Source organism: Capricornis sumatraensis, chromosome 20, assembly GCF_032405125.1.
Source record: "Capricornis sumatraensis isolate serow.1 chromosome 20, serow.2, whole genome shotgun sequence".
In the NCBI taxonomy this organism is placed as follows: Eukaryota; Metazoa; Chordata; class Mammalia; order Artiodactyla; family Bovidae; genus Capricornis; species Capricornis sumatraensis.
In genome coordinates, this window is record NC_091088.1 from 65114136 (window position 1) to 65127964 (window position 13829).

General features: G+C 40.1%; 1 protein-coding gene across 1 annotated transcript; it reads left to right on the top strand.

Annotated features, from left to right (window-relative positions):
- LOC138096479 (small ribosomal subunit protein eS4, X isoform-like) lies at positions 1-792 on the top strand. Its single transcript, XM_068992699.1, has one exon. The coding sequence runs from the start codon at positions 1-3 to the stop codon at positions 790-792; it is 792 nt and encodes a 263-aa protein (XP_068848800.1).
- Positions 793-13829: the final 13037 nt, after the last annotated feature.

The window sequence follows — 13829 nt, forward strand, 5'->3', positions numbered from 1 at the left end:
ATGGCTCGGGGTCCCAAGAAGCACCTGAAACGCGTACCAGCTCCAAAACATTGGATGCTGGATAAACTTACTGGTGTGTTTGCCCCTAGTCCATCTACCGGCCCCCACAAGCTAAGGGAATGTTTCCCCCTAATCATTTTCCTAAGCAATAGACTTAAGTATGCCCTAACTGGAGATGAAGTAAAGAAGGGTTGCATGCAGCGTTTCATTAATATCGATGGCAAAGTCTACACAGATATAAACTACCCTTCTGGTTTCATGGATGTCATCAGCACTGATAAGACTGGAGAGAATTTTCGTTTCATCTATGACACCAAGGTTCGCTTTGCCGTTCATCGTATTACACCTGAGGAGGCCAAGTATAAATTGTGCAAAGTAAGAAAGATATTTGTGGGGACAAAAGGAATCCCTCATCTGGTAAGCCATGATGCTCGTACCATCCGTTACCATGATCCCCTCATCAAGCTGAATGATACAATTCAGATTGACTTGGAGACTGGCAAGATTACTGATTTCATCAAATTTGACACTGGTAACCTGTGCATGGTGACTGGAGGTGCTAACCTGCAAAGAATTGGTGTGATTAAAAACCGGGAGAGACATCCAAGTTCTTTTGATGTTGTTCATGTGAAAGATGCAAACGGCAACAGATTTGCCACATGGCTCTCTAACATTTTCGTTATTGGCAAAGGCAACAAACCATGGATCTCTCTTCCCCGTGGAAAGGGTATTCGCCTTACCATTGCTGAGGAGAGAGATAAGAGATTGGCACCCAAACAGAGCAGTGGATAAAATGATCTCTATGTGATATGATTGGAAAAGTCTTTGTAATTAAAGATAATACCAAGTGAAAAAAATAAAACTTTATATATATATATATTTTTCATTCATTTCAAGTTTAGATCAGGACTTGTATGCTTTCTCCTCTTTATGTTACATGTTGAAAAAGTTCGTTGGTAATAACAATAATTTTACACTTTTGATGAGTACTTGGTAAGAAGTATTACCAAGTACTTGGACTTTAGTCTGCCAGGCTCCACCATCCATGAGATTTCCCAGGCAAGAATACTGGAGTGGGTTGCCATGCCCTCCTCCAGGGGATATTTTGGACCCAGGGTCTCCAAATTGCAGACAGACTCTTTACCATCTGAGCCACCAGGAAAGCCCAGGAAAGAAAGTTGATGATCATTTGACAGTCTCTTTTCTTCCCTTTTTTATAATGTAAAACAGTGAGCTGTGAGGTACTAAATAGACATTCACCTAAGTCCGTTCTCTGTAAATGAGGATCTGTCTATTCATGATGAGATAAATAGACATGTCTGTTCAGCATATTTCTAACCTAACTCCATTTCAGTGTTTTCCTGAGGAGTAGCTATGTTTTTGCAACTCAGTATTTTTTTTTAAGTATTTTATTTAGATTTTTCTGGCAAAGATTCCACCTGTCATGCAGGAGGTGCAGAAAGACCCTCTAGACAAGGAAATGGCAACCCACTCCAGTGTTCTTGCCTGAAGAATTCCATGCGCAGAGGAGCCTGGCAGCCTATATAGTCCATGGGGTGGCAAAGTTGGACACTGAGCAACTAAATCACCACCAGTGTAACCAGATATTGAAAGAGAGCTTTCCTTTGGGCTTATGGACACAGAAGATGGTCCCAGTGTTTTTAAGTGGGATGCACACTAAGGACAAACTGCCCACTGACTAGACCATCATGCAACCTATCCAGAATTCAGTTATACCTGGTTCTTTCACTCAACTCAACAGTTTCAGAAATGTCTCCCTGGTGGGCCTGAGGGGGAATGAGAGACCCCTGAAGTGATTGGCTCAGTTGGGTGCGTGTCTGTTTGTTCAAGGGGTAGTGCCTACTCGTAATTCAAATTTTGAATGGATCCCAACAAATTCTCTGGCCCCCCAAAATAAACTCTGACACTCTTTCCACTGTTTCCCCATCTATATCCAATGAAGTGATGGGACCAGATGCCATGATCTTCGTTTTCTAAATTACTTAAAGTTGAGCTTTAAGCCAACTTTTTCACTCTCCTCCTTCACTTTCATCAAGAGGCTTTTTAGTTCCTCTTTATTTTCTGCCATTAGAGTGGTGTCATCTGCATATCTGAGGTTATTGATATTTCTCCCGTCAATCTTGATTCCAGCTTGTGTTTCTTCCAGTCCAGCGTTTCTCATGATGTACTCTGCATAGAAGTTAAATAAGCAGGGTGAGAATGTGCAGCCTTGACGTACTCCTTTTCCTATTTGGAACTAGTCTGTTGTTCCATGTCCATTTCTAACTGTTGCTTCCTGACCTGCATACAGATTTCTCAAGAGGCAGGTCAGGTGGTCTGCTATTCCCATCCCTTTCAGAATTTTCCACAGTTTATTGTGATTCACACACTCAAAGCCTTTGGCATAGTCAATAAAGCAGAAATAGATGTTTCTCTGGAACTCTCTTGCTGTCTCCATGATCCAGCAGATGTTGGCAATTTGATCTCTGGTTCCTCTGCCTTTTCTAAAACCAGCTTGAACATCAGGAAGTTCACGGTTCAAGTATTGCTGAAGCCTGGCTTGGAGAATTTTGAGCATTACTTTACTAGCATGTGAGATGAGTGCAATTGTGTGGTAGTTTGAGCATTCTTTGGCATTTCCTTTCTTTGGGATTGGAATGAAAACTGACCTTTTCCAGTCCTGTGGGCACTGCTGAGTTTTCCAAATTTGCTGGCATATTGAGTGCAGCACTTTCACAGCATCATCTATCAGGATTTGAAATAGCTCAACTGGAATTCCATCACCTCCACTAGCTTTGTTCATAGTGATGCTTTCTAAGGCCCACTTGACTTCACATTCCAGGATGTCTGGCTCTAGGTGAGTGATCACACGATTGTGATTATCTGGGTTGTGAAGATCTTTTTTTGTACAGTTTTTCTGTGTATTCTTGCCACCTCTTCTTAATATCTTCTGCTTCTGTTAGGTCAATACCTTTTCTGTCCTTTATTGAGCCCATCTTTGCATGAAATGTTCCCTTGGTATCTCTAAGTTTCTTGAAGAGATCGCTAGTCTTCCCCATTCTGTTTTTTTCCTCTATTGCTTTGCATTGATTGCTGAAGAAGGCTTTCTTATCTGTCCCTGCTATTCTCCGAAACTCTGGATTCAGATGCTTATATCTTTCCTTTTCTCCTTTGCTTTTCGCTTCTCTTCTTTTCACAGCTATTTGTAAAGCCTCCCCAGACAGCCATTTTGCTTTTTTGCATTTCTTTTCCATGGGGATGGTCTTGATCCCTGTCTCCTGTACAATGTCACAAACCTCATTCCACAGTTCATCAGGCACTCTATCTATCAGATATAGGCCCTTAAATCTATTTCTCACTTCCACTGTATAATCATAAGGGATTTGATTTAGGTCATACCTGAATGGTCTAGTGGTTTTCCCTACTTTTTTCAATTTGAGTCTGAATGTGGTAATAAGGAGTTCATGATTTGAGCCACAGTCAGCTCCTGGTCTTGTTTTTGTTGACTGTATAGAGCTTGTCCATCTTTGGCTGCAAAGAATATAATCAATCTGATTTCAGTGTTGATCATCTGGTGATGTCCATGTGTAGAATCTTCTCTTGTGTTGTTGGAAGAGGGTGTTTGCTGTGACCAGTGAATTTTCTTGGCAAAACTCTATTAGTCTTTGCCCTGCTTCATTCCACATTCCAAAGCCAAATTTGCCTGTTACTCCAGATGTTTCTTGACTTCCTACTTTTGCATTCCAGTAATGCAAAAGGACATCTTTTTGGGGTGTTAGTTTTAAAAGGTCTTGTAGGTCTTCATAAAACCATAAAACCATTCAAATTCAATTCAGCTTCTTCAGTGTTATTGGCTGGGACATAGACTTGGATAACTGTGATATTGAATGGTTTGCCTTGGAAATGAACAGAGATCAATCTGTTGTTTTTGAGACTCTATCCAAGTACTGCATTTCAGACTCTCTTGCTGACCATGATGGGTACTCCATTTCTTCTGAGGGATTCCTGCCACAGTAGTAGATATAGTGGTCATCTGAGCTAAATTCACCCATTCCAGTCCATTTTAGTTCGCTGATTCCCACAATGTCAACGTTCACTTTTGCCATCTGTTGTTTGACTACTTCCAATTTGCCTTGATTCATGGACCTGACATTCCAAGTTCCTATGCAATATTGCTCTTTACAGCATTGGACCTTGCTTCTTTCACCAGGCACATCCACAGCTGGGTATTGTTTTTGCTTTGGGTCCATCCCTTCATTCTTTTTGGAGTTATTTCTCCACTGATCTCCAGTAGCATATTGGGCACCTACTGACCTGGGGAGTTCCTCTTTCACTATCCTGTCATTTTGCCTTTTCATACTGTTCATGGGGTTCTCAAGGCAAGAATACTGAAGTGGTTTGCCATTCCCTTCTCCAGACTGCCCTAAGAAGGCTAATAAAAATCTTCAAAGAATCTGCCCTTGCTGCCATAGTGGAATGCATTGGGCCCAAGACTGTAAATCTAAATTTGATATTGAAGAAAAACCTATTCTGGGAAACTCCAAACAGTGGACCCCCCCCCCCCCTCCACCGCCAGGTCCCCTACAACAAAAACCAGGGGCAACTTCTATCTTTTCCCTCAAACCCTCAACACCCGGCAGTATTGCCATCGATATACCTGCCCTAAATGATTTTTCCCTTTACCCTCAAGCAGTCCCTTCTAGAGTACCTACCGGACTTTTTGGACCCCTGCCCCCACAAACCTTCAGTCTTTCACTTGGCCAATCTAGTTTGACTTCTAAAGGAATTACTGTTCACCCTGGAGTAATTGATTCAGATTATAAAGGAGAGATATAAATGATGATGCCACCTCAGATTCTATGGCAATTCAAAAAGGGGGACAAAATTGTTCAATTACTTCTGTTGCCTTACATTTCTATTAACTCTTCTAATAACATAAGGACAAGAAGATTCGGCAGATCAAAAACAATCCTTATGGACATCATTGGTATCTCAATATGCCCAACCACATATAAATATAAAAATTAATGGTACAAGATTTTCTGGTCTCCTCTACACTGGATCTCATATTACTATTCTTTCCAAACACTTATGCCTGAAAACCTGGCCTATAGAAAAAAATATCTTGCCAAATTGCAGGAATTTCTCAAAGCAAAGTATAAGAAATTTATCAAAATATTCAAATCTACCCATATGAAGCACCAAAAGGCCAGCCTGCAACATTAAGACCTTATGTGATAGATGCACCCCTTAATCTAATAGGAAGGGACTTACTTATGCAATGGCAAACTCAGATATACATTCCACATTTCTCCTAGGGGCCACTGCTCATTTAACAAACAAGGCAATGATTAAAATAACTTGGAAAAATGACAGGCCTATTTGCACAGAACAATGGCCCCTTACGGAAGAAACATTACAGGCTACTAGAGAACTTATAGACAGACAATTAGAATTAAAACATATTGAGGAATCTTACTCTCCTTGGAACTCGCCTATTTTTGTTATAAAAAAGAAATCTAACAAATGACATCTCTTAACAGACCTTAGAAAGGTTAATGCATCTATGAAACCCATGGGTGCACGACAACCAGGGATCCCATCCCCTACTACTATTCCTCAAAATTGGCACATTATTATTACTGATTTACAAGACTGCTTTTTAAATATACCTTTACACCATTTAGACCAAGATTCACTTTCTCTCTCCCTTTTTCTTAATCACATCGGGCCTCATAAAAGATTTCATTAGACTGTGTTACTTCAAGGTATACCTAACAGTCCTACTATTTGTCAAAATTTTGTGGCCAAGGCTTTACAGCCAATATGACAGCAATTCCCTCATGCATATATCATTAATAATATACTGTAACTACAAAAGGAGTGATATTTTTGACACTGAATGGCCATGATATTCATTCTTTAGACTCCAGAAAAAAACTGATTAAAATAAAATCTATTTGAAATTGCAAAACCAGTTCTTCTTACATGTGCAGTTAGGAAAAGGTTAACTTGTTAAAATACTTTTTTGGAGCTCCAATTCTGCCTGGGAAACAAAAACAGCCCTAAGAAAAAACCTAAAGTTAACTCTTATCATGTCCCTGGGATACACAACCCACGCTATCTGGGACTCCAGGCATAAACAAATTGGTGGAACTAAGGAAAAAAAAAAAGAATATATATATATCAAAAATATATTTTAAATGTCAAGTGGAAAACTATATCTGTCTAGGTATAATTATCTATGATTCAATGTATGTCTTGGTTTTTGGATAATATGAAATTAATGAGCTCTATTTAAATTCAAGTTCACGTGAACTGAAATTCAACATTAAATAAAATGTTTAAATTATAACTTAAATCGCTGAAGGCTTTCTTGTCTCTTCTTGCTATTCTCAGAAACTCTGCATTTAGATGCCTGTATCTTTCCTCTTCTCCTTTGCTTTTTGCCTCTCTTCTCTTCAGTGATATGTAAGGCCTCTCCAGACAGCCATTTTGCTTTTTTGCATTTCTTTTCCATGGGGATGATCTTGATCCCTGTCTCCTGCACAATGTCACAAACTTCATTCCATAGTTCATCAGGCACTCTATCAGATCTAGGCCCTTAAATCTATTTCTCACTTCCACTGTATAATCATAAGGGATTTGATTTAGCTCATACCTGAATGGTCTCACGGCTTTCCCTACTTTCTTCAATTTAAGTCTGAATTTGGTAATAAGGAGTTCATGATTTGGGCCACAGTCAGGTCCTGGTCTTGTTTTTGTTGACTGTATAGAGCTTCTCCATCTTTGGCTGCATAGAATATAATCAATCTGATTTCAGTGTTGACCATCTGGTGATGTCCATGTGTAGAGTCTTCTCTTGTGTTGTTGGAAGAGGGTGTTTCCTATGACCAGTGCATTGTCTTGGCAAAACTCTATTAGCCTTTGCCCTGCTTCATTCCTCATTCCAAGGCCAAATTTGCCTGTTACTCCAGATGTTTCTTGACTTCCTACATTTGCATTCCAGTCCCCTATAATGAAAAGGACATCTTTTTTGGGTGTTAGTTCTAAAAGATCTTGTAGGTCTTCATAGAACTGTTCAACTTCAGCTTCTTCAGCACTACTGGTTGGGGCATAGACTTGGATCACTGTGATATTGAATGGTTTGCCTTGGAGACGATGGTTTGCCTTGGAGACGAACAGAGATCATTCACTCGTTTCTGAGATTGAATCCAAGTACTGCATTTCGGACTCTTTTGTTGACCATGATGGCTACTCCATTTCTTCTGAGGGATTCCTGCCCGCAGTAGTAGATATAATGGTCATCTGAGTTAAATTCACCCATTCCAGTCCATTTTAGTTAGCTGATTCCTAGCATGTCGACGTTCACCCTTGCCATCTCTTGTTTGACCACTTCCAATTTGCCTTGATTCATGGACCTGACATTCCAGGTTCCTATGCAATATTGCTCTTTACAGCATCGGACCTTGCTTCTTTCACCAGTCACATCCACAGCTGGGTATTGTTTTTGATTTGGCTCCATCCCTTCATTCTTTCTGGAGTTATTTCTCCACTCTCCAGTAGCATATTGGGCACCTACTGATCTGGGGAGTTCCTCTTTCAGTATCCTGTCATTTTCCCTTTGCATACTGTTCACAGGTTCTCAAGGCAAGAATACTGAAGTGGCTTGGCATTCCCTTCTCCAGTGGACCACATTCTTCAGCAATCAATGCAAAGAAATAGAGGAAAACAACAGAATGGGAAAGACTAGAGATCTCTTCAAGAAAATTAGAGATACCAAGGGAACATTTCATGCAAAGATGGGCTCGATAAAGGACAGAAATGGTATGGACCTAACAGAAGCAGAAGATATTAAGAAGAGATGGCAAGAATACACAGAAGAACTGTACAAAAAAGATCTTCACGACCCAAATAGTCATGATGATGTGATCTTTAATCTAGAACCAGACATCTTGGAATGTGAAGTCAAGTGGGCCTTAGAAAGCATCACTATGAAGAAAGCTAGTGGAGGTGATGGAATTTCAACTGAGCTGTTTCAAATCCTGAAAGATGATGCTGTGAAAGTGCTGCACTCAATATGCCAGCAAATTTGGAAAACTCAGCAATGCCCACAGGACTGGAAAAGGTCAGTTTTCATTCCAATTCCAAAGAAAGGCAATGCCAAAGAATGCTCAAACTACTGCACAATTGCACTCATCTCACACGCTAGTAAAGTAATGCTCAAAATTCTCCAAGCCAGGCCTCAGCAATACGTGAACCGTGAACTCCCAGACGTTCAAGCTGGTTTCAGAATAGGCAGAAGAACCAGAGATCAAATTGCCAATATCCGCTGGATCATGGAAACAGCAAGAGAGTTTTAGAAACACATCTATTTCTGCTTTATTAACTATACCAAAGCCTTTTACTGTGTGGATCACAGAAACTTTGGAAAAGTCTGAAAGAGATGGGAATACCAGACCACTTGACCTGCCTCTTAAGATATCTGTATGCAGGTCAGGAAGCAACAGTTAGAAATGGACATGGAACAACAGACTGGTTCCAAATAGGAAAAGGAGTACGTAAAGGCTATATATTGTCACCCTGCTTATTTAACTTCTATGCAGAGTACATCATGAGAAACGCTGGACTGGAAGCAACACAAGCTGGAATCAAGATTGCCGGGAGAAATATCAATAACCTCAGATATGCAGATGACACCACCCTTATGGCAGAAAGTGAAGAGGAACTAAAAAGCCTCTTGATGAAAGTGAAAGAGGAGAGTGAAAAAGTTGGCTTAAAGCTCAACATTCAGAAAACTAAGATCATGGCATCCGGTCCTATCACTTCTTGGGAAATAGATGGGGAAACAGTGGAAACAGTGTCAGACTTTATTTTTGGGGGCTCCAGAATCACTGCAGATGGTGACTGCAGCCATGAAATTAAAAGATGCTTACTCCTTGGAAGAAAAGTTATGACCAACCTAGATAGCATATTCAAAAGCAGAGACATTACTTGCCGACTAAGGTCCGTCTAGTCAAGGCTATGGTTTTTCCTGTGGTCATGTATGGATGTGAGAGTTGGACTGTGAAGAAGGCTGAGCACCGAAGAATTGATGCTTTTGAACTGTGGTTTTGGAGAAAACTCTTCAGAGCCCCTTGGACTGCAAGGAGATCCAACCAGTCTATTCTGAAGGAGATCAACCCTGGGATTTCTTTGGAAGGAATGATGCTAAAGCTGAAACTCCAGTACTTTGGCCACCTCATGAAAGTAGTTGACTCATTGGAAAACACTCTGATGCTGGAAGGGATTGGGGGCAGGAGGAGAAGGGGACGACCAAGGATGAGATGGCTGGATGGCATCACTGACTGGATCAACGTGAGTCTGAGTGAACTCCAGGAGATAGTGATGAACAGGGAGGCCTGGCGTGCTGCGATTCATGGGGTCGCAAAGAGTCAGACACGACTGAGTGACTGAACTGAACTGAACTGATAATTTAAATATAATTGTTTGCTAATCTAATTAAGACATGTCTTAAATCATCATTATATAATGCTTTTATTGTGCCTAGATTTAAGGTAAACTGTTTGCCAACAAAAAAGTAACTCTTTATATATATATATATAAGGGAGATGAAATCTTTTAGATAAACTCTAATAAAAATAATTATATTTTCAAAATCTCTACCTAAAATAATGTGTTAGGATTGGGTTAACTTAAATTCATAAAATTGTACTAAATGAAATAATGAAAGTTTATTAAATAGCTAGGTCATTCCCAATAAAGTAAGATTTTTAAACATTAACTACTGAACACTAACTTCCTCTTAGAAAAAGTTTTTCTTACCAAAAAACTAAAGAGATTTTAGACTATTAATATATATAAATATATATACTTATATAAAGATAAATATATATTACAATATATAATAAATATATTCAGCAAAATAAAATGCTAATATACAAGATACTTCACAGTTGCTAAAGAAAAGTAAGATGTATGCTGTTAATAAAAAGAGAAAACTGGCAAATAAAATGATGAATACAAACATGTAAAAAGGGTTTCTGAGAAATGAAAGAGAATTTTATGGCAAACGGATGAAACTCATTACTCTGAACTTTCTTCCTCTTCCTTCTTACATGTCTCGATCAATACAAATTCTTCTTTTATATGGGCCACAGCTCTCCGAGATGAAACTACACGACATATTATAACCCACCTGTTAGCTTACTTTGCAATAATGAGAACACCTAAGTCTATAAAAACAGACAATGGCCCTGCCTGTGTTTCTAAGCAGTTCAAACAATTTTTATATTCATTCTCTATTAAACAGATTAGAGGCATTTCTTATAATCCACAAACACAAGACACAGTTAAACAAAAACATTACACACTGAAACTACAAATAAAAAATTAAATAAAGGGGAATACACAGGAACACTTTTATCTTCCTTATCCAGAGCAGACTTTACTAGATTCCAACGCAATATATTCTTTAAGCATATAACTATTGTTAATATAGCTTTATTTGTTTTAAATTTTTTAAACTTACCGCAAGGAGATATCTTGACATGAGCAGAAAAACATTTCGAGGAATTGAAGGACTCTTCTCTTCTGCCCATTTGGTACCAAGATAAATTGAATAAACAATGGAAATCTGGGAAATTAATCTTATAGGGAAAGGGGTATGGTTGTATTTCCCCAGATGCATCCAACGAACTCACATGGCTTCCTCTTTGGAAGATCCGACCCAAGGGGGCCCCCGGCCTTCAACATAGAGGGGAGACAACAAAAACCCCAGGAAGAAGAAATGCCAATATAGGCCATGGTGGCTCTAAAGATCTCCAGAAAGCACTGCCCTTGGCGGCATCAACCTTATGATCTCCCCTCTTGGGGATAAATAAAAACCCTTACTCATCAATCTGAAAATCCGGTTTCTCAATAGAGAATGCCTCAGAGTCCTGAAAATATTTTTGTTGCTCTGCTTGCTTGCACCTGCCCCCCAATCAGGCTGAACTAATCAATCAATCACACTTACTGGGCTGACATACCCAACCCCCCTTTACTTCAGGTTGTAGAATGGATGGAGAAAGGACCAATCGTATTAACCAAGGACTCCATACATATGCCTTTTCCTTGGACCCTTAAAGGGCCCTCACACCCTGAAGAAGAAGGGAAACTAATATTTCTCTAGGTTATGAAGTCCTTCTTTTGGGTATGGGACCAGAAAAACTATGCATAAATGATAGCAGACAAACTTGGGCTTTTACCCTGCCTCCAAGAGGACTTTCATACGCTGCTTAGATTCTTTACTGCCCTTTCTTTGTCCGTGAACCATGTTTATACTACTGAAACTTTAGGGAGTTAGGGAAAAAACAAGGAACACTATGCAAACGGTTTACTAATAAGAACTTTAAACATACTCTGGTTCGTTGGGACAAATGTCAGGCCAAATCAGGAAAATTTATGTTTGTGGCTAATCATACAGTTGTCGATTGGGGACCCCATGGTATGTGATTATCTAACTGCTCAGATGATATTAACAGCACTGTGTGTGATGATGCTACTCAAGCAGCATAGAAGGTTAGTAACACTATAATGGAACATTACCACGACAAAGGACTTCTTGGGTGGCTTGACAGTGGAATGGCACCCACCTCGTCCTGGAATCGTCCTCGAAAACAGACTGGGCCTGAACATTGGGACACCTGGAAACTTGCTGCGAGCACCGAAGAACGTGGAACTTGGACTGGACAGTTCACAGGGACCAGTTGTAGTCATAGTAACTATTTCTTTTGTTATAATCAATCATATTTCATACAAGCTTGTCTTCCCCTTCCTTCTGTTCTAGCTATAGGAAGTTTACAATTCAGTAAGACTTTAAGTTCTGTAACTTGTACAAATTGCAAAATCATATACTTAACTCCTCTGTTTCCTTAAGAAATGAATCCCTTTTGATTCTTTGATCTCGATGTAGTCAGTGGTTACCAATAAATCTCCAGCGGCCCTGGGAAGAAGACCCTATGGCTGGACTTGCTTCCCGGTTACTTACTAAACTGCTCCAGTGATCTAAACGATTCATTCGATGGCAGATTCTTGGCACTTTGGGATTAATAGCTATTTGCACCACTGCTGCCAAACGGGCATTGCTTTACAAACCTCAATTCAAACACATAATTTTATCCAAAACAGTACTAAAGATGCTCATACTATGTGGGCCACTCAGGCTCAGGTAGATGAGGATATTCATGATGAAATACAGGAACTAAAAACAGTCATCAAATGGGTAGATCAATGAATAAATATACAAAAACAGGTGATGCTAAAGTGTGACTGGAATTCTACTCAATTTTGTGTTCAGTTCAGTTCAGTTGCTCAGTCATGTCCGACTCTTTGCGACCCCATGAATCGCAGCATGCCAGGCCTCCCTGTCCATCACCATCTCCCGGAGTTCACTCAGACTCACGTCGATCCAGTCAGTGATGCCATCCAGCCATCTCATCCTCTGTTATCCCCTTCTCCTCCTGCCCCCAATCCCTCCCAGCATCAAAGTCTTTTCCAGTGAGTCAACTCTTCACATGAGGTGGCCAAAGTACTGGAGTTTCAGCTTTAGCATCATTCCTTCCAAAGAAATCCCAGTGCTGATCTACTTCAGAATGGAGTGGTTGGATCCCCTTGCAGTCCAAGGGACTCACAAGAATCTTCTCCAACACCACAGTTAAAAGCATCAATTCTTTGGCGGTTAGCCTTCTTCACAGTCCAACTCTCACATCCATACATGACCACAGGAAAAACCATAGCCTTGACTAGACAGACCTTTGTTGGCAAAGTATTGTCTCTGCTTTTCAATATGCTATATAGTTTGGTGATAAATTTTCTTCAAACGAGTAAGCGTCTTTTAATTTCATGGCCGCAGTCACCATCTGCAGTGATTTTGGAGTCCCCAAAAATAAAGTCTGACACTGTTTCCACTGTTTCCCCATCTATTTCCAATGAAGTGATGGGACCAGATGCCATGATCTTAGTTTTCTGAATGTTGAGCTTTAAGCCAACTTTTCCACTCTCCACTTTCACTTTCATCAACAGGCTTTTTAGTTCCTCTTCACTTTCTGCCATAAGGGTGGTGTCATCTGCATATCTGAGGTTATTGATATTTCTCCCGTCAATCTTGATTCCAGCTTGTGCTTCTTCCAGTCCAGCGTTTCTCATGATGTACTCCGCATAACCGTTAACTAAGCAGGGTGACAATATACAGCCTTGACGTACTCCTTCTCCTATTTGGAACTAGTCTGTTGTTCCATGTCCATTTCTAACTGTTGCTTCCTGGCCTGCATACAGATTTCTCAAGAGGCAAGTCAGGTGGTCTGGTATTCCCATCTCTTTCAGAATTTTCCACAGTTTATTGTGATTCACACATTCAAAGCCTTTGGCATAGTCAATAAAGCAGACACAGATGTTTTTCTGGAACTCTCTTGCTGTTTCCATGATCCAGCGGATGTTGTCAATTTGATCTCTGGTTCCTCTGCCTTTTCTAAAACCAGCTTGAACATCAAGAAGTTCAAGGTTCACGTATTGCTGAAGCCTGGCTTGGAGAATTTTCAGCATTACTTTACTAGCGTGTGAGATGAGTGCAATTGTGCAGTAGTTTGAGCATTCTTTGGCATTGTCTTTCTTTGGGATTGGAATGGAAACTGACCTTTTCCACTCCAGTAGCCACTGCTGAGTTTTCCAAATTTGCTGGCATATTGAGTGCAGCACTTTCACAGCATCATCTTTCAGGATTTGAAATAGCTGAACTGGAATTCCATTACCTCCACTAGCTTTGTTCGTAGTGATGCTTTCTAAGGCCC